General features: G+C 44.1%; 1 protein-coding gene and 1 long non-coding RNA gene across 22 annotated transcripts in view; one reads left to right on the forward strand and one right to left on the reverse strand.

Moving 5' to 3' along the window:
- BRIP1 (BRCA1 interacting DNA helicase 1) overlaps window positions 1-25,366 on the reverse strand; it is a 225,737-nt gene that overhangs the window by 176,231 nt on the left and 24,140 nt on the right. For all 21 annotated transcript variants that reach the window (XR_014520059.1, XR_014520060.1, XR_014520061.1 and 18 more), the window contains exons 7-10: window positions 8,816-9,112; window positions 4,066-4,287; window positions 2,559-2,758; window positions 38-170 (exon numbers count right to left, since the gene is read on the reverse strand). Coding sequence is in view for 12 of the 21 variants with exons in the window: in XM_083479765.1 (XP_083335891.1) it covers window positions 38-170; window positions 2,559-2,758; window positions 4,066-4,287; window positions 8,816-9,112 (852 nt within the window). In the remaining 9 variants the exon portion in view is untranslated. The remainder of the gene's footprint in view (window positions 1-37; window positions 171-2,558; window positions 2,759-4,065; window positions 4,288-8,815; window positions 9,113-25,366) is intronic.
- LOC310695546 overlaps window positions 1-25,366 on the forward strand; it is a 205,723-nt gene that overhangs the window by 7,215 nt on the left and 173,142 nt on the right. The gene's annotated exons all lie outside the window — the stretch shown is intronic.

The raw sequence follows: 25,366 nt of genomic DNA on the forward strand, positions 1-25,366 counted from the left end.
CAAGAGAAAATAAATATGAATTATTACACATCCCTACCTGTAAGATGGGAAACGTGGCGTTGGTTATTCCCATATCATGCAGGAACGCCACCATTTGTTTTCCACTCCAAACCTTACTAGAGGTCTCATAATTTCTCTCCACAAGCTGACCAATAGTTTCCCTCAACCAACTGTAAATAAATAAAACCCAGAAGAAGCAGAATTTTTGTGAACATTTGTGCATTAGACCTTCCATTCTACATACACACAACAGAAGTAATCAAATGCTTTAATGCACACAAATAGAAAGGCCTCCTTTGGGGTAGCATCCGCGTCATGCAATGTCCTGCTCCAGGAGGCTGGTTTGGCTCTAACCCTGGTAGTTTCACAAGACTGGAACTACTTTTAAAGACATGGGCTTGGCTGGCACAAGACAGTAGACCAAGCTAATGGCTTGCCAAGACCAGGAAAATGTGCAGACTCCCCAAGATGGGGCTCGCAACCACTCTGCCTCTCCAATCCTTTTTACTCCCATGTGCATGTTCTCTGAACATGGGCATGTGCTTAAACTCTCTCCTCGCTAACCACAAGCTCTAGCCAATAACAAACCTTGGCTGCAGCTTATGGTTACAAGGAGCAGAGCTTAACTGCAAGCCTGGATTTAGATGATACATTAAGCGAAACCACAGCTTAGCTTAGTGTGGTGCATGGCCCTGGTTACCCATTCAGGCCACCAACAGGCATGATAAGCAAAAGCTCTAAAAATGTATTGCACGGTAACTAGTACAGGACTGTTATAAAACTGGATTTCTTAGCTGGCAGCCCCACCACTTTATTTATCAACAGAGTCTTAATTGTTGGCCGCTTTATGTCTCATCTATTGCTTTCCGCCTGCTGCCTGCACTTCTGTTGGCAGACTTGACAGCGAGATCAACCTGAGTTTTCCTGATAAGGTTAAAAGACTTCAGGCATTTCGAGTCCTCAGCTATGTTCCTTTCATACAATGCAAAACATTTTTAAGATCTGAAAAGCCACCATGAAAATATTCACCATCTCTGTTTCAGTAGCAACTGCCTCTACTTCCCGCCCCTTGAACCTTCATAGAACAGAAGAAGTAATGGGAAGGCACAAAGTTTAGAATGAGTAAAATTAACAAACAGATCTGTTCTGAAAACCAATTTGGTCTAGAGTTGACGCTGCTCCAGAAGACATAAACTCACAGAATCTATGCCAAGCTACCCGACCAACAGACTCATGTAAATTGTTCTACTGGTGGATGGAAAATTTTCAGGTTGGGGGGAGAGGCTGAATTTTTGGATGCTCACACATATTAAAACAAACAAACAAACAAATAAACAAAATACACACAAACTGGCCGTGTTAGGAAGAAATGGCACACAGGTTTCTGTATCTACGGGTAGCTTCTATATGGGAAGAATCCTCAGTACTCCTGATACAGACTGAGGTAGAACAGGCCAGCAACAGATCCATCATATGCCTATTGCACATATGACTCAGCTGTCAATCAGTAAGATTTCCCCCATCATCATTATCTTAATTATTTTACAGACAGGGAGAAGGGCTGCAGCTTAGTGATGCAGAACATGCTTTGCATGCTGAAGGTTCCAGGTTTGATTCCCGCTAGGGCTGGGGAAGACCCCTGCCCATTAGTGTGTAGACCAGCCTTTCTCAACCTTGGGTCCCCACATGTTGTTGGACTAAAACTCCCATCATCCCTAACCACTGGTTCTGCTAACTAGAGAAGACTGAAGTTGCAGTATAACAATATCTGTGGACGCAAGGTTGAGAAAGACTGGTGTAGACAATAAATTAGATGGGACCAATGGTCTGATTTGGTATAAAGCTTCTTTTATTCCTATGCCTTGACCTACCTCTTCTAGAGGCTTTAAATAGCCGTGGCAATAGTAAAACACAAGAGGACTATAGTCACAGTTCAATTTAACTGAATGTTGCAGGACTCCTGAACACTAAAACAGAAGGTGTGGGTAAGAAAGAGAGATTTATTTAAGGCTTGCAGCCATATGGTTCAGGCTACAGACACAACTAGAGAGTCTGATAATAGCACCAGGGGGCCCAAGACCAGAAAAAAATTGCAAAGATGTTTCAACAAATGGTCATGCCTCTCATGCCAGCTTTTAAAGGCAAGATGTGTCTCCCTATGAGACTGGTGTGCTTTGAGGCACACACTTCTCCACGGTGTGGGCCTGCTCCCAACAGTGTAGGTGGTGCCAAGTTCTCATCAACAGGAAGAGAACTTCTGGCTCAGCCCATCTGGCTCCCCTGCTCTCAGCTGCCCAGTCTCCCCTCTTGGCTGGTTGGCTTCCTCCCCTGCTGCTGGGGAATATCTCCACTCTGTAGATAGGGCAAGGTATGGGAGCCAGGAAAACTGCCTCCACCTCCCCAGCTTCTAAAGGCAAAGGAGGAAGGGGGCACCCTTTCTCTCATCTTGCTCCTTGCTACTGGCATCCATCTTTCTCTGACAGCAACTGCCACCCCAGCCCAAGACAGTTGGGTTCACAACACCGAAAGCTATCTCTGGTATATTAGCTTCCTCTTACTTTGTCAGACTGCAGCATACAGCACGCAATGGTTCGTGATCCTTCCTCCTAATGTTGTTATTCACCATGGTGTCCAGCTCCTCTCGGGCCAATTTGAGTTGAGTTTCCGTCACGCTGTAGCTGGCCGATTCCCGTGCACAATCCTCAATATTATGAGCTTCATCTAAAATGATCACCTGGTCTTTCAAGTCAATCTCCATCTGCAAAAGCATGAAAACCAACAAAAACTAAAATCAAGTATCCAGTAAATTCACATGATTTCTTCGGTTAGCAGTGAAACTGCAAATTTTGCTTTACCAGGCTATGGATTTTCCTTTTTTAAAAAAACAACACAAAAACCTGCAGGAAGGAGGATGTCAGTTGTGGATAATGGTTAAAGTGTTTGACCTGGGTTCAAATCTCCACTCAGTGACAAAGCTTACCCCTCAATATTGTATTAGTGAATGTATCTATAGTCATGTAGCTAATGTGACAATGATGGTCAAAACAACAATAAACAAAACAGGAGACAAAGCTTACTGAATAGTCTTGGGCCAGTCACTGGCCTGCTTCACACATCTATGAACTCAGCCCAGTAGCGTAACCATGGTTTGCTTTCTGGCAGCAAACCATGGTATCCTTCTGGAGTGGCTGTCTGGGTTAGAGGTGGGCGACACTGCTTTGCGATGGTAACGGTCCTACTTGGATGGTCGTTTCCAGTGGGTGATGCTTGGAGAGTGCTCTTCAGCCCCATTTAATGTTCAATGTGGCATTCCTCATGGTTCAGTTTAATCCCCTTTGCTGTTTAACATCTACATGAAACCACTGAGTGGTGTTATCTGGAGTTTCAGAGTATGTTGTCAGCAATATGCTGATGACATACAGCTGTACTTTACCTTTACAACTGCCTGTGTGGCAATGGATGTGCTGGACTGTTGTCTTGCCTCGGTAATGGACTGGATGAGAGCCACCCAACTGAAGCTCAATCCAGGTAAGACAAAGCCACTGCTAGTGGGGGTTCTCTAGACCAGACAGATGAGAGATTACCTCTAGGTTAGATTACTGCAACAGTCTTATACATGGGGCTGCCTTTGTAGATGGTTCAGAAACTTCAGATGGTGCAGAATTTGGCGACTAGGTTGCTCACTGGGGCATATTACACTGATTGTGGCCCATCTGCCAATTAGTTTCCAGGCTCTATTTAAAGTGTTGGTTTTGACTCATAAAGCCCTGTGATCTTTAGATGAAGGGCAGTGTGAGAAATCTTTTGCTTGCTACTGGGCACCAAGTGTTCATGGAACATCACTAATATATTTTCTCCCTCTGTTCACAGCTCATTGGATGCAAATCACAATCTCTTCCTTTTTGTGAAAATAGGAAGATCTTTTACACAGCAACATATGAAATTTCCTTCAGGCTGACCTTCACTAATATTATTTCTTAAGACAATTATAAATAAATAAATAAATAAATAAATAAATAAATAAATAAATAAAATGCTAAAACACATGCTTGCAAATATACTTACACTCTCTCTTATTTGTGAGTCTAGAAGATAGTTGTAAGGACAAAACACAATCCTAGCCTCCACCATAAGCTCTCGAGCTGCGAAATAGGCACAGGCACGTAGCTTCTTCCCGAGGCTCACTAGGTCTTCGATGTCCCAAGCCTGGTATTTCTTACGTGCAGATTTTAAGGCATGATGTTCGCTAAGCTTATGGACTCCATGGTAGTAAGAACAAGATGTGCCCTAGAAGTAAATGATGTAAAAATTCAAGATTCAAATATGCACTGCTAAGAATAATGCTGCACCTCAGTGTAGTTAGTTTTGCAGAAGTTTATTTCAGTTGTATCAGTAGTATTCAGTAGTACTGTTTTGGGGGGACAGGGGGCAGGCAAGTGTGGGGGACACCCTGGTCCTGAATGGGGTAACCGTGCCCCTGAAGGACCAGGTGCACAGCCTGGGAGTCATTTTGGACTCACAGCTCTCCATGGAGGTGCAGGTCAATTCTGTGTCCAGGGCAGCAGTCTACCAGCTCCACCAGGTACGCTGGCTGAGACCCTACCTGCATGCACTGTCTCACCAGAGTGGTGCATTCTCTGGTCATCTCCTGCTTGGACTACTGCAGTGCTCTACTTGGGGCTACCTTTGAAGATGACCCAGAAACTAAAAACTAATCCAGAATGCGGCAGCTAGACTGTGACTTGAGAGAGGCCGCCGGGATAATATAACATCGGTCCTAAAGGATCTTCATTGGCTCCTAGTGCGTTTCCGAGCACAATTAAAAATGTTGGTACTGAGCTTTAAAGCCCTAAACGGCCTCAGCCCAGTATACCTGAAGGAGCGTCTCGTCCCCCATCGTTCAGCCTGGACACTGAGGTCCTCCTCCGATCCTCTTCTGCTGGTTCCCTTACTGCGAAAAGTGAGGTTACAGAGAACCAGGCAGTGGACCTTCTCGGTAGTGGCACCCTCCCTGTGGAACACCCTCCCTTCAGATGTCAAGGAACTAAACAACCATCTGACTTTTAGAAAACATCTGAAGGCAAGCCCTGTATCAGGAAGCTTTTAATGTTTGGTATTTTAGTATGTTCTGATATATGCAGTGAGCCACCCAGAGTTCCTGGGGAAACACAGCCAGATGGGTGGGGTATAAATAATAATAATCAACTCAAGCAGGGCTGGTGAAATGCAGCATATTGGTGGAGTTCAAATGCAATGGGAAATCTTGATTTCTTGTCATACAGACAAACTGACAAGTCATGGGTTTACCATCCCCTCGTTTGTGGCTTCAGGGTAAGAAACATCCACTTTTATGCAAACCACCATTCTCCATTACATCCAAACTTGGGGAATGGAAGTTGTTTAAACTCTTGTTAGTGAGAACAAGCCAGGATTAAACCGTGGACTCAGGTACTGGCTTGAAAAGTTTAAACAGACCACAGTTACCTAAATTTGGATATTCACAGGGAACTGTGGTTTGTTTAAAAGCGAATGCTTCTGATCTCACCACACAAGAGGTGTCCTAGGTAGGCGTGTAATGCTAGTGCCTATGAACCTAGAATCATTTTCACGCATCTAAAAGGGCTGAATTCTGCAGATAGGAGATTCTTGTTAAGTAATTACTAGCATTTGGCATATTCTCATTTTGTGACCTAGCCTGTTCAATTATAGCTGTTTGTGTGTGTGTTTTTAAGTAATAAAACAATTTGGTATTTTCCACAATGGCTACTTAAATGCAAAACAGAGGCAGAAAGACCTAAATGAGTCCCTGAAATCATATCCTTTTTAAGCTCTCTAAGGCTTCTTCAACAAACGAAGGCTGGCCGAGAGACGCTCATCCATGTTAAGCCTGTAACACAACCCTAAGGGAAGGTTGGCAGTGAAAGTGTTATCGCACTTGCGGCCTCTTAGCTCGGCAAATTGTCAGTTATCCCTTTATCAACTGACTTTTGCAATATGGTCTTAGGATAAAACAAAGACAACTAAAGTGACAGAGTTAATTGGTCCTCATTACCACACAGCTCACCCTCAGGGCCTGTGGGGTAAAGAGGGTATAAAGACTTAACACCTTGTTTACACTTGTCAAATACCAAAGTCTCTTGAAAACAGAGGGGAAAGAAAAGGAGGGGGGAGTTTACCAACACCAGGCATAGTGTGTCTGCATTCTCTTTAGCAGTCAAGTATGGTCTGTTCGGTCACGACTGGACCTAATGGTCAGGGGTCCCTTTACCTTTATGGTCTGTAAAAGGGACACGGGTGGCGCTGTGGGTTAGGGCTTGCCAAGCGGAAGTTTGGCAGTTCGAATCCCCGCAATGGGGTGAACTCCTGTTGCTCGGTCCCAGCTCCTGTCAGCTACCTGTCAGTCTTCTTACAGAAAGCACTGCCTGTCAGCTTTCTCCTCCTTAATCTCAATGTTGCCCTTGCCAGGAGAAGGATGCAGATATTGTTGGGTACCAGCCATTCTTCAGAAAGCACTGGTGGCTTATAAAATAAGGTGCCTACTGGGTTTGGACCACAACCCCATCCATGCAAAGTAGTGGGCTGAGTGTTGGACTACAACCGAAGGGACCGGGGCTTGAATCCATACAAAGTCACAAAGCTCATTTGGTGGCATGGGCTACTCAGACATGTTTGGCCTAAAGTGCCTCACAGAGGCTGAAGTTACCATAACCTCTGTATGCAGCAAACACACCAGTGATTAATAAAATTATTTTCATGCTTATATGATATGCAAGCATTCCTAAAATATATGCTATTAAGACCTAACAGGGAAAAGGCTTCAACAACCAGACTGTATATGAGACACACACATGAACAGGAAAGTCCTCATCAGATCTTATCTTTACCATGGATTCACTAGGTGGGCTAATAGTGCTGATTTATTTTACAGAGCTACGAATATAAGGTTCCTCCAAAAGAATTCCTTCCTCCCCTCCCATCCCCCACCCCTGTCCTTATCCTCAGTGGGAGGTTTTTCTCCTTCTCATATGATAATAGAACAAAAAAGTCATCCAAAGTAGCTGAATATGTAGGAAGATTCAGGATAGGTGAATTGAAGTGCTTCTTCAAAAAGCACATCATGAAAGAATGGAATCTGCTAGCACAACCTGTAATAATGGCTTGGATAGTTTTAAAAGGTTAGACAAATTCATGGAAGAAATGGGTATCACTGACAGCTAGCCACAATGGCTGTGTTCCACCTGCAGTACTGGAAGCCATATGGCCTCTGAATACAAGTTACTGTGGAATACAGATGGGAAGAGTGTTGCTGGGCTCAGGTTTTCCAGAATTAACTGGTTAGCTATTGTGAGAATAGGATGCTGGGCTAGGTGGGCCTTTGGTCTAAACCAGTAGGCTCTTCTGAGGTTCTTAGGTGGGTTAGCCCAAGAGATAGTGATTAGCTGAAGACAACCCAATGAACTTTCTGACTGAACAGGGATAAATGTATCCAAATTGTTCCCCACAGCACAATCCTATAAATGTTTACTGAAATGTAAGTCCCACTAAGTTCAGTGAGTCTTTTTCTCAGAAAGCTAAGTATGTGATTGCAGGCTTAAAGTGCTACTTAAAGAGCTATTAATCTTAATATCATATCATAATAATGAACATGTGTCCAAGCTCCGTGACTCCAGGACTCACTATCTCGCTGGCATGCTCCTCATTAACTTTTCAGCGCCTGGAAAAGACTTTTCTGCTTTGCCAAGCTTTTGGAATGTGTTTTGGCTCCTGTTGAGGAATTGTGTTTTAGCCGGTTCTGGTTTATAACTCTTTGTTCATATCATCATTTTTATTATATTGCACTTTGCATTGAACCCTTTAGGGGCAAAAAGCAGGATAAAATTATGATATGAATAAAAATAAAAATAACTAAAATATATGTACGCTATATCTGGCACAAGTCTTCCCATGTCACAGGAGCATGAATATGGATAGTGACCATACCATCCATTTGCAACATTTAAGCACACAATCTGCAACCCAGTTATTTAATTTAGATTTAACCCTTTTGGCCATGATCTCCAGATTCACACCAGATTCTATACTATGTAATAGCAGTGTTTTGTTTTGTTTTTAAAAATGCCTGGTCTTTCAGCGCTGGGAGTTATTATGTAGGGAAATGAAAGACAACAAATTAAGAATAGAAATTTTAAAGATGTTTAAAAGATTCAAGAGTGCAGACAAATCTTCTCTACCACAGAGGCACACAACATACTTTCCAGGAACGCAGAGGCCTGATGAGATTTAAGCACCACAGTTTAGCAGACTATATGTCAAAACAAAACATGTTAAAAACACGTAAACGAAACAAATCCTGGTATTAAGGGGAGAGGTTACTAGGAAGAACCCATTATTCCTATTTATGTACAGAAGAAGTCAAATTTGCATTTTTCTATTTTTTAAAACTAGACACCGAACTCAATTTTTCAAACCCCAAATAAGGAAGGGGAGAGAGCATTCCACTTCTGAATACAGTCATACTTCATGTTATGTTTGCTTCAGGTTGAGCGTTTTCAGGTTGCGACCCGGAAGTATCGGAAAGGGTTACTTCCGGGTTTCGCCACTCGCACATGCGCACAAAATGATGTCATGCGCATAAGCGACGAATCGCGACCCGCGCATGCGCAGATTGCGTTCTGCTCATGTAGCGAATGGGCCTCCGGAACGGATCCCGTTCACAACCAGAGGTACCACTGTACTACATGAATGGCACAAGAAAATGTTAAAAGCAGTGAATATTATTTTCTTCAGGAAATGGTAAAGAAACAAAACAACTCACATTTTTGGCTTCCAGCAACTCTACACATTTTTCATTCTTGCTGCTGCAGCTGGACACTGTTGGATGGACACAAGTGTGGTCCCTGCTAGAAAGAATAGTCATGGGGATATCTGAATATGCCGTCCTCCGCATCTCCCTGGTAATCTGAGCAATTTGTTTGTGGGTACGAGTTCCAAAAAATATTTTGGGGACAAGTGCCTTTCCTCCATTTTCTTTCTTCTTTTTATCAGTTGCTTCTTTGACTTTTGCTTCGACCGAAGAACAGGAGCACTGAATGCAGGCAGTGGAAGGCTGTAACTGAAAGACAGAGAAATCTCTTTACGGACATTAGAACAGGAAAAAAATATTATTTTCTCTCTCTAAAAGCGTTTATTATTGTCTACACACAAGAAAATTGGGTCATCAGCAACTATTCTTGGAAACAAAGCATTTAAATGGCTGTAATAATCTTTCTATGCTTCCCACCCATTTAACACCTGTTAAAAAGAGCCTGACTTCAGGTAAAATAAAGTAGACTCTCTCATTTTAACCAGAGCTGTCTATTAAACAGCAGTCATCATAACACTGGATACCTGACAGCTTCAGACACAAATTACGGTAAGTTACCAAAAAAAGTACTTAAAGGAGCTTTTTTTTGCATATTGAGAATTAGGCTGCACTTTTTACATCCAAGTCTAGAAACAAAGGTCATGAATAAATCGAAGTCTTGGTAAAACAGGAGCTAAAAAGGCTACCTTGGCCAGACTCCACTAATGTCCAAATTAGAGAGCTCAAATCTGCCACCTTTTTTCACAAGTAAAACCAGGCTACCAAAGTAGAGGTATGAGAGCAATGGCTGAGATATGGGATATAAATTTGCAGATAAATAAACTGAAGATTTTAATTTTTAAAACAATTGTGGGCACTTCACACAAGTAGTAACCAAGAGTTGTACAAAAAAGCCCAAGGCTGAAATAAACAACTCTTTTCACGACAAACCTGATCCCAATAAGACTGCCCCACTGAACACAGCATGACTTATTTCTGAGTAGAGATAGAGGGATCTGTCAATTTCAAGTTCTCTCAGCTTTTCATTTTTCCATTCTGAAGTTCGGTTCTCAACATTTCCACTACACTTTCTGAATTATTTTGAAGTCTTCATGAAAATTCAGCAGCATTTTAGTACGAATTTCTCTTAATATATACATTTGTATGCAATTACCTAATATACACATTTTTACAGAGCAATTTTCCATGATAAAATGTGTTTACACCAATATATGTATTTATATGCACACTTTACCCCAGTGGGAATTGCACTGCAAAATTTGGAGATTTTCCAAGGATGGCTGTATTTCAGTTCACACATTGCTTTGGAAAGAGCAGATTAGGTAGGATCGCCTTCAAATGCAAATTGAATAGATTTTCTCCCAAAACCCTACCTCTGAGCAAACATGCATGCAATTGCACCCAAAGTGCTCTTAAAAAAATCTGAAGCAGTCAAGTTTATACCTGATAGCTTCAGGTGATGCTAACAATACTTTTCACCTGCATGTATTGAAGAACTTGCTGAAATGTTTTTCTTGAATGTTGTCTATAGAGCTTAGTTAACTTGCTCAATAAATTAAAAATACAACCAAACCAGGGAAAACTGAGTACAGCATATTAACATTTTGATACCATATTTCTCTTCTTGCTTTTTCCACAAGTCAAACTGCACTTAATTAAACCCATGCTATTATTGAAAAATACCATGAATTTATATTGATTCTGGATTCTGGAGCCATGTTAGCCTGCTGCAGCAAAGAAATGCCAAGCAAATATTTCCCCCTCCACTTCCCAGAGTTGTATCCATGCGCTTCCCCCTCCCCACTCCCTCCCGCAAACAACAAATTCAGTTGGTGATTGCCGAAACTATGAAAAACTGGGACACTGAGAAACAAGAGCAGGGATAAGCAAACTTTTTCAGCAGGGGGCAGATCCACTGTCCCTCAGATCATGTGGTGGGACGGACTATTTTTTTGGGGGGGGGAATGAACGAATTCCTATGCCCCACAAATAACCCAGAGATGCATTTTAAATAAAAGGCCACATTCTACTCATGTAAAAACACGCTGACTCCTGGACCATCCGCAGGCCGTATTTAGAAGGTGATTGGGCCGGATCTGGCCCCCAGGCCTTAGTTTGCCTACCCATGAACAAGAGGAAGGCATTTGCATGCTTGCAGAAACCCTGAGGTTTACAGAATTACAAACAAAACAAAAACAAAACAATGGCAAACAATCCCCCCCACAAACAGCCCAATGAAGTCTTAGCATGCTCAGGAGCCATGGAATGGTGTCAGTTGGAAAAGGAAAACAGGGGGAATGGGAGGATGAAATGGAGTATCCTGGAGAAGGGCTTGGGCTGGCAGGCTAGAACCCTGAAGAAGAGGCACTCTAGGCAAGAATTGATGGTAGCACTGCAACATTTTGCTGTAGGCTCCACTTGTAGCTTATTATATAAACAAAAAATCCTGGGTATGTAGGTAGCATGATAGCTCAGCTGCTTTGTTCCACTCTAATTATGTTGCCACTTAGGAACCTTCCTCACTTGCACACTTACTTAAAAGGCCGTTATAAGATTTTAACAAAGAGGTACGTATATCTTTCGAGGGGGGTGACAGAACACTGCAAAAATAGCTACTTGGAACAAAATATGCTTATGCTCTAAAGCTGCACGAAAGATTATTGGTGCAAAAAATGACACTATGAGGACAGGAAGCCAAACACTATTTTCTTGCCAGCTTCACCATTTCTTGTTCTTTCTTTCACCCTCCTCTTAATTGTAATCAGTAAGATTATCCTCCATAAGCAAATGCAAAGTCACTGTGCGCGTTACGCCACAATAGCAGGGATCAACTATCTCTTGGCCTCCGCTCTGTGGAAAGGCAGGTTCAAATTACCCTCAGTCCCACTCAAGCTTGTCCACCATTAAATATTACAATACACGATAGAATGGAAGTAAATGCAACCCTTCTGAAGCTGTCACTCACTGGGATAAAAGGTCCGCTGACGTGCCAAATAAACAGGCCGTCAAAGCGGGTAGAGTTACCGGCCGTGCTAGAATTGTTACATTCCTCTCTCAGGTTGCCAGTAACAGCAGATTTCATTACGGGTGTGCTGCCACGTTAAATAGCCCGTTCCAAATATCCTGCCTTCTCTATATTGAATAATTACTTATTCACCAAAAAGGATAAAAGGAAGAGTTATGAATGGGACCCTTGTCAGCGATAAAGGAGGAAACAGCTGATGGGCAGTGTACGTTACATACGTGGCCATGCTGGTCTCCGCTGTACAGCCAGGCAGAGAAAAGCGAAATTCAAATTATGTTGAGTGGTATTTCTGCCTGGGCTCTGGTTTGCTCTTCGGAAAAGAAAGCACGCAGATAACAACAACAACAACGATGATGATGTCAATATGGTGAAGTGGAACAAGAGTTTGGTAGGTCCATTGCAGACGTGCTCTCAAATGAGTGCCCCTCCAACACACTGGTGGATTAATTCTTTTGTTAGAGAGGGTAAGGGCCATAGCTCAGGGGTAGAAGCACCTGCTTTTCACAAAGAAGGACCTGGGTTCAAACCGTGGCACCTCCAGGTAGGGCTGGGAATGTGTGACGTCTTGAAGAGCTGCCGCCAGTAGATAATACTGAGCTACTCAATGTAATGCAGTTTCTTTCTGTTCCTATATTCCCCAAGGAGGAATATTAGAAAAAAGAAATCCTAAAGCCTGGTGAGCAACCTATGAATGCCAACTTGGGCAAAAGGTGGGATATAAATACAGTCAATACAATCAATCAATCAATCAATCAATCAAGTTCTGCATGTAGAAGGTCTCAGGTAGGTGCAATCCCCGGTGTTTCTAGATATGGCTGGGAAAGTCTTCTACTTGATATCCCGAAGAGCTGCTGGCAGCATCGACAGTACTGAGCCAGATGGACTAATGGTCTGATCTGATATAAGGCAGCTTCCTACGTTCCTATTTAAATCAGATCTTAACTCAGAGCCATGAGAACCAGAAGCAGCTAATCTAGTGCCCTCCAGAGGTTGTTGGGACAACAACTCTCATCAGTTCTAGCTAGAATGTCCAATGGTAAGGGGAAATGGGAGCTATAATCCAACGATTTCTGTAGTCCACCGTGTTGGATAGTCCTGATCTACTACACTTTTTGCCTCTGTGCTGACAACTGAAGAACTGACGACAGAAGCAGTTTTTGCCTCTGGGGGAATCCAGCTGCCAATCTGTATCTTGACAATATGTCAGGTATAAACATTGGAACCCTGTGGCACCTTACAGATTAGCCAATTTATAGATCACATAAGGTTTCGGTGATCACAGTTGACTTCATCAGAAGCATAAAAGCTTATGCCATAGTGTATTTGTTACTCTTTAAGATGCCACAAGACTCCTTGTTGGTTTTGCCACAACAGGCTAATATAGCTACCCCTCTGGGAGTCAAGTATAGAATATCCCATAATAGAGAAATATGAGCAATGATGCTGTAATGCAAATCAAGATGATCGGAAATTTTAATTGACTTTCAATAAAAACATGAATGCCTTCTGCTGCAGCTTTTATTGGGGGGCGGGGGAATTAAAATGTACTTGGCATGAAGATTTTTATTTTTTTTAGTATATATAAAGGCATAAAGACAGCAAAATCTGTGAAGAGTTGAAGAAAAAATAACATTATTTTACAGGTGGCCTTAAAGGTTTTTCATAAAAGGTTTGAAATTGGCATAATACTGCCTTTAATAAGCTCTTCGCCCTCTACTGCGGCGTTAAAATGTTACCTTTTACTTTAAAAAACCAACATCAGGAAAGTAGTAAACTTGGTCTGATTTTATAGTCACCAGTAAAATTGTATAGAACTGCTTTGCAGTAGTCATAACATTTCTGCAAGCCACAGACGCCATCAGCCAAAAAATAAAACCTTTAAGAAGGTGCCTGTCTAACTTTTTTGGGCGGAGAGGAGGAATATGTATGTATGTTACAATTATAATTTTAGCAACTGAGGTCTTCGCTTTATTTGTCTTTCTGAAAAGGAATTTCTCCCCTTTAAACACTCTTCTTGCAGATTTTTTTTTTTTTTTGGTAAAAAAAAAAAAAAGACAAGTCTTCGGGGATGAAGTTATGCACTTTAAAATAAGGTCTGTTAAAATAAAAGCCTAGTATGTTTAAAAAGTAACTGAAGAATAGAGTTGCCACCCATTCGAAATTTTTATAGACTGTTCTGATTTTGTGAGCTGCATCCATAATATGTAGCAAGCTGATTATGGACAGTTTCCTCCACTACCACATTTTCTAGGAAGGCATGATAATGTGTCTGGGGCAAACTTCAGTTAGGTACTGGCAAAAGGGGGGGGGCAGCAAAGAAAAAATACACCTAGCTTATTTAAGCAAACTATTAAAGGTGCCTTAGTGTAGTAAAATGTAATTTATAGCATTCTTCTTTTGTTTTCATCCCCACATTAGTTATTGAAATTGCCCTGCCAGATCATCCAGTCTTTCCCAGGGGGCACAGAAATGCTGGGAAGCCCAAAACCAGGTCATGGAGGCAACAGTCCTCTCCTGCTCTTATTCCTTAGCACCTGGTGCTCAGAGGTATACTTCAACTGAACCTGGAGGTTCACATGCATGCAGCCATTAACATAAAGCCACTGTCTTTCAATGATGCTGTCTAATCTTCTTCTAAAGACATCTGTGCTAATGGCCATCATCACAACTATGATATTGCAAATTCCCTAGTTTTACACTGTTTAAAGGAAGCCTTATTTTTGTATGCTCTGTCAATTGGTTTCGCTGGACGATTCTGAGTTCCAGGACAGCAGGCCCACAACTTAAGTGGGGGTTATATTGCAGGGCTCGCACCTAAAGCCAAAAGTATGTATGGTCAAAACCCATTGGGTTTGATGGCGAGTGCAGAGGTCATTTCCCCAAGAATTCCACCCCGTTTTTAATTTAAATTTTTTTGCCACACATGTAAAGTTGAGTTGCAGGATTACTGTATTAGAAGACAGAGGAAGAAAAACTTATCTATCCACTTTCTCCATGCCATACATCATTTTATAAACCTCTCTCATGTTTTTCGTCAACTTTTAAAAAACCCCAGTCCTAATCATCATGGCCTTTCCCCATAAATTTATTCCAGTCTTTTTAAAAAATAAATAAATAAAAATTCAGAAATCCACTAATTTCGTGTTTTAGCACCTACACTTTTGAACTCCCTGCCTGTTGACAATCAGTACAGGCCTTTGCTGTACTCCTTTCAGAGCCTACTTAAAACACTTTTCCTGAAGTGAACCTATCCAGGCATGTAAAGGTTACATGTATCATTTTGCTTTGGCTACTGTTGATTTTTAGTGATCTTTTGAACATTTTAAAATGCCTGTTTTCAATAATGATTTTTATTTTTAAGCCTATATATTTGTAAACAGCTTAGGGGTTGTTGTTGTTGTTTTTAACAATCAAGCAGTATATAAATTTTATTAAATAAATAAATACATTCCTGACAGTACACTAGCAGTTTCTCTTGCAGCACAGTTTGAGGAATCCCGGCCTGTTTTCCAACTCACACGTTTACTAATTAATTCAAAGCAACATTACTCAAGCTCAAAAAATAGCAGCCCCACTCAAGTGTTTGATGAGAAAATATCCCCTCAAATGCAACAGCCTACCCCAAGTCCTTTCTTCAGATTTGATGTAGGTTAAGCTAAAGCAAACAAAAATCATATAGGAATGTAACATTGGAAAGACATTTGCCTTTCTCTCTCTCTCTCTCTTTCTTTCCTTCTAAACTCAATTCTAATTATATCTTTACTCAGATTTTTTTATATATGTGAGGAATTGAGAAATCAAATATTAAAAATACCTTATGCACCACTTCATAGCTGCCCCACTTTTAAAGAAAGAACCCAATACAACATTATTTGAAGAGTAAAGAAAATAACACTCAGAAGTCACCATTTCCCAAATATGTTCACCAGCAGAATTTTTATGAAGTCGCCTAGCAAATTTAATGCAGAATGTGGTTCTACCTTCAGCCTAAGTAATAAAAACAATAACCTACAAAGTACTTGGCTTATGCACCCACTTTATTGTTGCAATAAAAGAAATATGCTAGCACTGGTGGGCAGAAACATATGGAGGACAACAGGCAGTGGTTTCAAATCCCCTAGTACCGAACTTATCCCTAAGCTTCTCCCTCTTGCCAGGGCATAGTGGCTCCTGGGGGCTCAGATGGGACTGTTACACAAAGCAGAGAAAGCCAAGGAGGGAGAAGAAGAGTCCTGGGCAGCCTTACTACCAGGTAACATATGGAGCCCACCTCCCACAACAAACTCTGCAGCCCTGTTTAAAGGACATAGGTTTTTAATTAATTTATATTTTATTGAATTGTCAGGGTTGCATCTAACAAAGTTTTAGTTAGAGTAGACCCACTGAAATTAATGAACCTGAGCTAGCCATGCTCATTATTAACAACAGGTCTCACTCTTAGTAGGACTGGTTTTGGATAAAACCGTCAGAAAATACAAACTAGAAGAACCCCCCCCCCCCAAAAAAAAACCCCACAGAAGCAATCATACACTCAAAAATGCCATCTCTTCAAGAATCCCGGAGTTTCCTCCTAAAAGGTCCCTCCACAGCCTTCCATGCAAAGTCGGAGGATTTAAAGTGTTCTTTTTTTACATATTGAATAAGGCAAAACCAAACATTAATAAAGCCGTCATCTTCTGGTTGTCCTTTCAATGCTGTCAATTGTCTGCTCAGCTTCTCTGTTAGTGCCCTAGTCCATACCCGTGTTTGTTATAACATTCCAAGTACCAACTTCCTGCAGCAAATAAGCAAAATTATTGGGTCCATCTTTGCTGTACTTCTCAAGACATCTGGCATTTGTACCATGAAGCCCTCTTGCCTTCTGGTGTGTTGGGGGCGGGCTCTGGTTGGCCTCATTGTAGTTTTCTCCATTGGCCATAGTTCTCCAAACTCAAAAGCCGTACATTGTTTTAAGGCTTCCTCACAGAAGAGGTTTCCAGCTCCATGATCATTTCACTTGCCCTTTTCTGAATCTTTTCCAGCTCTAATATCGTTTTTGAACAGTGACCAGATTTGTATTCCAAGTGTGATCACACCACAAATCTGTAAAAATGGCATTATAACACTGGCTGTTCTGTTTTCAATTCATTTCCTAATGATCCCTATTTGTGGACTTTGCCTTTTACAGAGCTGCCGCACACTGATTCAATATTTTGATTGAGCTATCCAGCACAATTTTGAGATCTCCTTCCTGGTCAGACACTACCAGTTCAGATCCCATAAGCCAGGCTTCCTCAACCTCAGCCCTCCAGATGTTTTGAGACTACAATTCCCATCATCCCTGACCACTGGTCCTGCTAGTTAGGGATCATGGGAGTTGTAGGCCAAAAACATCTGGAGGGCCAAGGCTGAGGAAGCCTGCCGTAAGCCAAGGGTTGCCGAAACAGTGGCCACAGGTGCCTGCAAGTTCCCTTGTAAAAAGCATTCAATTAAAGCTGATGCATTGGCCTGATTCAGCAGGCTACAGTGGTACCTCAGGTTACAGACGCTTCAGGTTACAGACTCCGCTAACCCAGAAATAGTACCTTGGGTTAAGAACTTTGCTTCAGGATGAGAACAGAAATTGTGCGGCGGCAGTGAGAGGCCCCATTAGCTAAAGTGGTACCTCAGGTTAAGAACAGTTTCAGGTTAAGAACGGGCCTCCAGAATGAATTAAGTTCTTAACCCGAGGTACCACTGTATTTTTATGTTTTTACAAGTCAATACCATGGGGGAGGAAATGAAATGGTCAGAATTTAACCCAATCTCTTTAAGTCCTGAAAAATATTAACATATGCAGCAGGAGATAGTTACTATCTAGCTAACTAGTGGAGGTGTGTCCCCCCCCCCCACATCAGCTTCCAAAGCAGCCAAGACTAAACACAGTCAGAACGAAAAACAAAGAGCAGATGGATTTAATGGCCAAACCATCACCATGGCTCCCCTGTTCTGGGGGACAGCGCTACCCAGGATAAGCCAGTTTAGAAGGTCAGCAGTTATAAAGGCAAAGAATGAAAACATCAGAAACAGAAATCAAAATTGCATGCAAACTAAGGCTAAACAAAACAGCAGGGTTATGATCCTTGACATCAGTAGCTGTAAGCGCTTCCTTGATATTCCCCATCTGCATATCATAGGAAACAAAACCTGCCTGGTGGTGAATGCCCAGTGTGCGAAATCTCACACAAGGACACCCTACTAAGATAACTGGAGTGGCATTATTAAAGCTTCTCTTAAAAAGAAAACCTTCTTTTTAGAAGGCGTAGTCTTCAGCTTCTTGATTAAACTGCACAAAGCAGCTGTTTATCCACTCGCAGTAACCAGCAGGTGAACCCGATTCAATATTTATCACCGGCTTTCACAGATCACCGCTAACCAAGCAAACGTTTTAATTAAGCTGGAGCTTGCTTCAAAGAGCTCATTCAGGACGTCAATCAGCGAGGGTAAGGGATCGGATACTGTGTCAGGTGAGAGTGTGTAATACAAATCCACAACTTTCTTCATCCCATCCGCCGTAAGCTAGCCCGGCTTGAGAGCCCACGCTCTGATTGTAACAGACTGCCAGTCTCCTGGAATGTGTAACCGAAGTCACTCGGACCCCATTGTGGAGGTTGTAAGCAATATGTTAAACTGCAATGGGCTAGCACATTAAGACAGATCCTTTTCACAGCTGTTTCTTGATACTCCAAGTGTTTGTTACACTACTCTCCATTTACTGTTTACTTTCTTGCCTGAGTGTAAGTAGGGATTCCTTAACGCAGCTGCCCCATGATCTCAATAAAATTAAATAAAAAATTTAAAAACCAACGAGAGTCTGTGCTTCAGCAGACCCAATGCTTCTGCAACAATGGAAGCTTTACCTTCCAGTGATTGCATATGAGGAATGAGTCAAACCACCAGATAGACAATTTTTGAGGGGCACTGATGAGAGATGGGAGTCCAACATCAAGTTGGGGAAGGGTCCCATGTGCCAGCTAGAGGTATATAAAATTATGCATAGTGTGGTGAAAGTAGACTGAGAAGTTTTTTTCTACCTCTCCAATAATACTAGAATCCAAGGACTTCAAATTAAATTGAACGTTGGACGATTCAGTACAGACAAAAGAAAAGTAATCCTGAACAAAGCACATACCATAGTTAAACTCTGAAATTCACTCCCACATGAGGTAGTGATGGCCACCAATATGGATGGCTTTAAGAGGAGACCACACAGCTCCATATAGGAATAGGCTATCAGTGGATGCTAGCAACAAAGGCTGTTCTACTTTCACTATCAGACGCAGTGTACCTCTGAATACCAGGAGCAGGAACTCACAAGAGGGGAAAGGATTGTTGCCTTTCAGGCTTCCTATAAGCATCTGTTTGGCCGCTCTGAGAATAGGTGCTGGACTAGACTGGCCTTATGTTCTTATGTACTGCCACAGCTTGATGATGATTGGCTTGTGGTAACACAGTGGTGGGTTTTTTCAGTGGTGGCACCAGTGATGAAACATGAGACGCCCGATCAGTATTCACATCCCACCACCTCTTTAAGACACAATTGTTTATGCAAGCTGTCAGGGAACTGCCATCGGAGCATCAGGTGGTGGAGGGACTCAGGGAGGAAGAAAGAGACTCAACAGCTGAAGCAGGGACCAGCAGGGGGAGGAGTGGGTCTCTGAGGGAATGCGAGCAGGAGGGAGGGCTCAGGGACGCTTCCAGCGAGAACAGTGGGGAGGTATCTGAGTCTCCCATAGGGAGACCCACACCTCGCCGGAAACTGTCACGCCGTGAGTCCAGGAGACGCGTTTCCGTTAAGGAGCTCCTTTGCTGGAAACGCTTCCGCAGACAGCCACTGTCGGACTCTACTAGTGACTAGAGCAGACATGTCTGAGGAGCTCCGTCACACACGGAGGTTTGTGGGGTCGCACAAACTCTGAGGGAGCACGTTTTTACGCACAAGCAGCTAATCAATCCCTAACAGCAGTCCAACAGTCTCTGTACGCTGCCTGTGCAAGAGAAAGCATCATGAGCGAACCAACCGGAACCGGAGGAGCGGGGGCTGGAGCTGGTCCAAGCTTGGAAGATAGATACCGAGCGTTGGAGGTCCAACTGGCGCTGCAGACGGCGAGGCTGGAGGAGAGAAGGGCTCAGGATGCAGACAAGAAGGGGAGAGCCACTCAATTCCCCAGAAAGGTACCAGGATTGGTGCAAAAATTTGGGGGGGACCCCAAGGATTACCATGCCTTTAGGACAGAGATGCAATATGCCATTAATGTGCAGTTCGATGAGTTCCCTGATGAGGAATCGCGAGTTGCTTTCGTAATTGGGCATCTTGAGAAAGGGGCGAGAGACTGGGTTCGACCCCTAATGGCAACGCACAATGACATACTAAAGGACACGAGGAAGTTCTTTCGTGCAATGGATATCATGTTTTCCAGCGATATTGAGGAAGGGGCGGTGCGCAGACAGCTAATGGCTTGTAAGCAGGGAAGTCGATCTGTCCGTGAGTACTGGACTGAGTTTACCATGCTGATTCACAGACTGAGTTGGGATTTATCGGCGGCACCCATTCAAATGCTATTTGAAGAAGGTCTTTCTTCGGCGGTGAAAGACGAGCTGTCACGGAGCCCCAGGGCGGAGTCTATGGATCAGCTGACCAAATCTGCGCTGACCATAGGAGCGCGGCAGGAGGCAAGAGCCTTGGAGAGGCGGGAAGGGAGAGGGGAACGTTGGAAGGAGTTCCGCATTCCAGACATTCCTGAGCCAGCTTTCCCGCCGGCAGAGCCGATGGAAATCGGAACAGCGCGCGCGCGCGCATTTTCAAAAACCAGCGAGGGGGCTAAGAAGGAGGGAAAGGGCCCCCGGAAATGCTATCTCTGCCAACAGCCAGGCCACTTTGCCAGAGTCTGCCCCCAGAGGAAGGAATGGCAAGGGATGGTGGGAGCTGTTGAGGGGGGAGAACAGGGGGGAACGGAGCCGGTAAAAGCCAACGCCTGGTTGCCACAATCGGGGCACTGCAGCCAGGCCAAAGAGCAGTGAAAGTGCCCGTGCCAGAAGCTCCTCGACCTGCTCTAGTGATTGAAGTGTCGCTAGAGCTGCAAAATGGGCACCCCCTAAAAATAAAGGCGCTATTGGACTCAGGCAGCTCCTGCAATTTTATGAGCAAGGAGTTTGCTGCTGAACACCAGATACAGACTATCCCTTTAAGCAACCCCCTGCAGGTGACCACGATTGATGGCAGGGAGTTGTTGGGAGGAGGAGTCAGCTTGCAGACTGTCCCAATGATAATGAGGGTGGCAAGGCACACAGAACTGATAGCTTTTAATGTGGCCACCCTGGGAGGCGCTCCCATTATTTTGGGAATGAGCTGGCTAGCTCTACATGATCCGCTGGTTGGCTGGCATCAAAGAGTGGTGTCCTTTGGTTCAGCACATTGCTTAGAACACTGCAAAGGGGAAAAGGGTTCAGCAGGGGCCCAAGCCACCCTAGCAGGGACTGAAGTAATGGAGAAGGTGAAGGTACCACCACAGTATGCAGATCTCAGCGACGTGTTCAGCGAGAAGGAAGCTGACCAACTACCACCTCATAGACCCTTTGATTGCCAGATCAATTTACTCCCTGGAGCACAGCTTCCCGTGGGCAAGTTGTATGCCATGTCAGACAGAGAAATGCAGGAGTTGCGAGGGTTTATTGACAAGAACCTGAAGAGAGGCTTCATCAGAGAGTCCAAAGCAGCAGGGGGTAGCCCAGTGTTTTTTGTGGACAAAAAAAACGCGGACAAGCCGAGACTTGTATGTGATTTTAGGAGGTTAAATGCAGTGACTGAACCGGTGGCTTTCCCTATGCCCAGGATTGATGATATTTTGACCAGGGTGAGGAAGGGAAAGATTTTTACAAAGCTGGATCTAAGGGGGGCGTACAACCTGATACGCATAAGGAAAGGGGATGAATGGAAAACCACCATGTTTACCCCTTTGGGGGCATTTGAATACCTCGTTATGCCATTTGGATTACAAGCCGGCTCAGCGTGTTTTCAATCTTTTATGAACCACGTACTGGGTCCTTTGCTCTACAAGAATTGCGTTGCTTTCCTAGATGATGTGTTGGTGTATTCGGAGAATGAGGAGCAACATGTGAGAGACGTCAGAGAAGTGTTGAGCAGACTGCAAGCCAACAGGCTGTGGGTCAAACTGGAGAAGTGTCGGTTCCATACCAAGGAGGTGGAATTCCTGGGGTACCGCCTGTCAGACAAGGGATTGGCCATGGATCCCGGCAAGGTACAGGCAGTGCTGGAATGGAAAACACCCAAAACCAAGAAGGATGTGCAGAGGTTCCTAGGGTTTGGAAACTTTTATCGTAAGTTCATCCGCAACTTCGCCCATCTGACGGCGCCCATCACTGACTGTCTCAGCAGTAAAAAGAAGTTTGTATGGACGGCGGAGGCGGAGCGAGCGTTTGAGGAGCTGAAAAGGGCCTTCGCCTCTGAAGAACAACTTCTGCATGTGGATTTACGAAAGAAGCTAAGGGTTGAAACAGACGCATCTGACAGAGCCATAGGGGCGGTGCTTCTTCTGCAGCCGGGGAAGGAGGAGTCAGAGTGGCGACCGTGTGCCTTCTTTTCGCGAAAGCTGAACAAATCCGAGAGGAACTACACGGTGTACGACCGAGAACTTCTTGCTATTCATGAGGCGTTCCAGAGATGGAGGCATCTGCTAGTTGGTGCACAACATAAGGTGCAAGTGTGCACGGACCATAAAAATCTAGAGTATTGGAGAACTGCGCGAGTGCTCAACCAAAGGCAGTTGAGATGGGCCCAGGAGTTCTCCAAATTTAACTTTGAGATTTGTTACGTGCCAGGCCCAGAGAATGTTAGGGCGGACGCTCTCTCACGCAAGCCTGAATATTTGGAGGGGGAGGGAGCACCCGAAGAAACCCATATCATTCCAGAGGACCGCTGGGTGTGTGGGGCGACTTTGGTGGGGCAAAGGGAATTGGTAGAGGGTACGGTGCAGGATGCATACGCCCAGGACAAACTCAGGGATCTCAGGAGGGAGGAAGACAAATCCGGTGGTTTTGAGGGAGAAGGTACTCAAGCAGCTGCACGATAGCCCCACAGCAGGGCATTTTGGGCAACACAAGACCATGTGGCTGGTTACCAGGGAATTTTGGTGGCCCAAGGTCAGGGAAGATGTGCGGGAGTATGTGAGAGGGTGTGAACAATGCCAAAGAGCCAAGGGGGAGAGGCGGGCGCCGGCTGGTTTATTAGAACCACTGCCCACACCTGAAAGACCGTGGGAAGCAGTGGCAATAGATTTCATGACTGATCTGCCAAGGTCTAGAGGGAAAACAGCCATCATGGTTGTAGTAGACCTGTTAACTAAAATGGCCCACTTTATAGCCTGCTCACATGCGGTCACAGCAGAAGAAACAGCCAAATTGTTTGTAGAGAATGTGTTTCGGTTGCATGGCGCCCCCTTGAGGGTGGTTTCAGACCGAGGGAAACAATTTACTTCCAGGTTCTGGAGGAAGCTCATGAGCTTACTGCATGTCGAGGTTAATTTTTCAACGGCCCGTCATCCAGAAACCAACGGGCAGGCGGAAAGAGCAAATGGGGTTCTCCAACAATATTTGAGGTGTTATGTTAATGAAAGAGAGAATGATTGGGTGGAGAAGCTGGCGTTGGCAGAATTTGCCTACAACAATGCAGAGAACGTGTCCACGGGGATGAGCCCCTTTTTGGCTAATCACGGGTGCCATCCCAGAGCCTTCCCAGGGGGGGAGGGGGAGAACTGGAGCGTTCCAGCTGCAGAACAGTTCGTTGAAGAAATGGAAGCGATCCATCGCCAGCTCCAACTCAACTTAAACAGGGCTAAGGAGGAATATAAGAGACAGGCAGACAAAAACCGAAGGGAAGGTGAAAGCATCAGGGTGGGGGACCAGGTGTGGCTGTCAACCCAAGGGTTGCCGTTCAAAGGAGGTTGTAAGAAATTAAGACCCAAAAGGCTGGGTCCGTTTGAAGTCATGCAGCAGGTCAATCCAGTGGCTTTCAGGCTCCGGTTACCGAACCACATGAAGCTGCACCCAGTTTTTCACAGGTCGTTGCTGTCACCGTATAGAGGAGACAGTGAAGGGAGGGTCACAAGGGGACCAGCAATGGAGGAGAAGGAACACAGCTACCATGTAGCGGAGATCCTCGATTCCAGGTGGAAGGGAGATCAAGTAGAGTATTTGGTAATGTGGGAAGGGGAACCGGAGTCGGAAAACACCTGGGTTAGGGCAGAGGATGTCAATGACGAAGTTTTAATAGAGACTTTTCATCAGAGGTTCCCACGTAAACCTCAGCCTGTAGTGAGGTTCCGAAGGGAATACTTTGCCACCACCGACGAGGAAGAGGAGTTGGAGGGGTTCCCAGATTCTGAAGAGGAAGAGGATTCAGCGAGCCAGGACGACGATCGATGGAGGGAATGGTTCGAGACGTCGGAAGATGAGGAAGATTCTTTTCGGGGTTTTAGCCCTTCACCTCCCAGGGGAGAGGAAATGGGAGGGGGTGAGGGGGGCCCTGGAGGGGAGGTGGATGTCAGGGAACTGCCATCGGAGCATCAGGTGGTGGAGGGACTCAGGGAGGAAGAAAGAGACTCAACAGCTGAAGCAGGGACCAGCAGGGGAAGGAGTGGGTCTCTGAGGGAATGCGAGCAGGAGGGAGGGCTCAGGGACGCTTCCAGCGAGAACAGTGGGGAGGTATCTGAGTCTCCCATAGGGAGACCCACACCTCGCCGGAAACTGTCACGCCGTGAGTCCAGGAGACGCGTTTCCGTTAAGGAGCTCCTTTGCTGGAAACGCTTCCGCAGACAGCCACTGTCGGACTCTACTAGTGACTAGAGCAGACATGTCTGAGGAGCTCCGTCACACACGGAGGTTTGTGGGGTCGCACAAACTCTGAGGGAGCACGTTTTTACGCACAAGCAGCTAATCAATCCCTAACACAAGCATTCCCACTAGTACAAACACTCTGAACTAATTGTTTTACTTGCTTTTTTAACTGTTTTAATTGCTACGCATTCTAATGGGCTTATTTTGTTGTAGATTTTAATTGTAGATATTTGATGTAACTGTTTCATTGTGTATCTTAATTGTGTATGGCTTTCATACTGGGAAACCTCATAGGAGCCATTTTGGTATGTATAGAAGTTAATCATCATCATCTTATGCTATATAACTCAGTTTCTGAGCAGAGGCCCATTACACAGCAAAATATAAAATAATATTTCTATGGAAAATGCAAAAAGGACTACGAAGGGCAAAAACTAAAGGCTACAACAGACTGGTCACCGATAATAAAGTCACTGGAAATAAAGAAGAAATCACATTTATTTCTTTATTCAATGTGCCTGTGCTGCCTTTCCAAGGCTCAAGGAAGTGTACAAAAATATAAGTTAAAACAAAACACAAAATTAAAGAGCTAACAAAGTGTTCCTCGG

Source organism: Podarcis liolepis (assembly GCF_965112155.1).
Source record: "Podarcis liolepis genome assembly, chromosome: 16".
NCBI classification, from domain to species: Eukaryota; Metazoa; Chordata; class Lepidosauria; order Squamata; family Lacertidae; genus Podarcis; species Podarcis liolepis.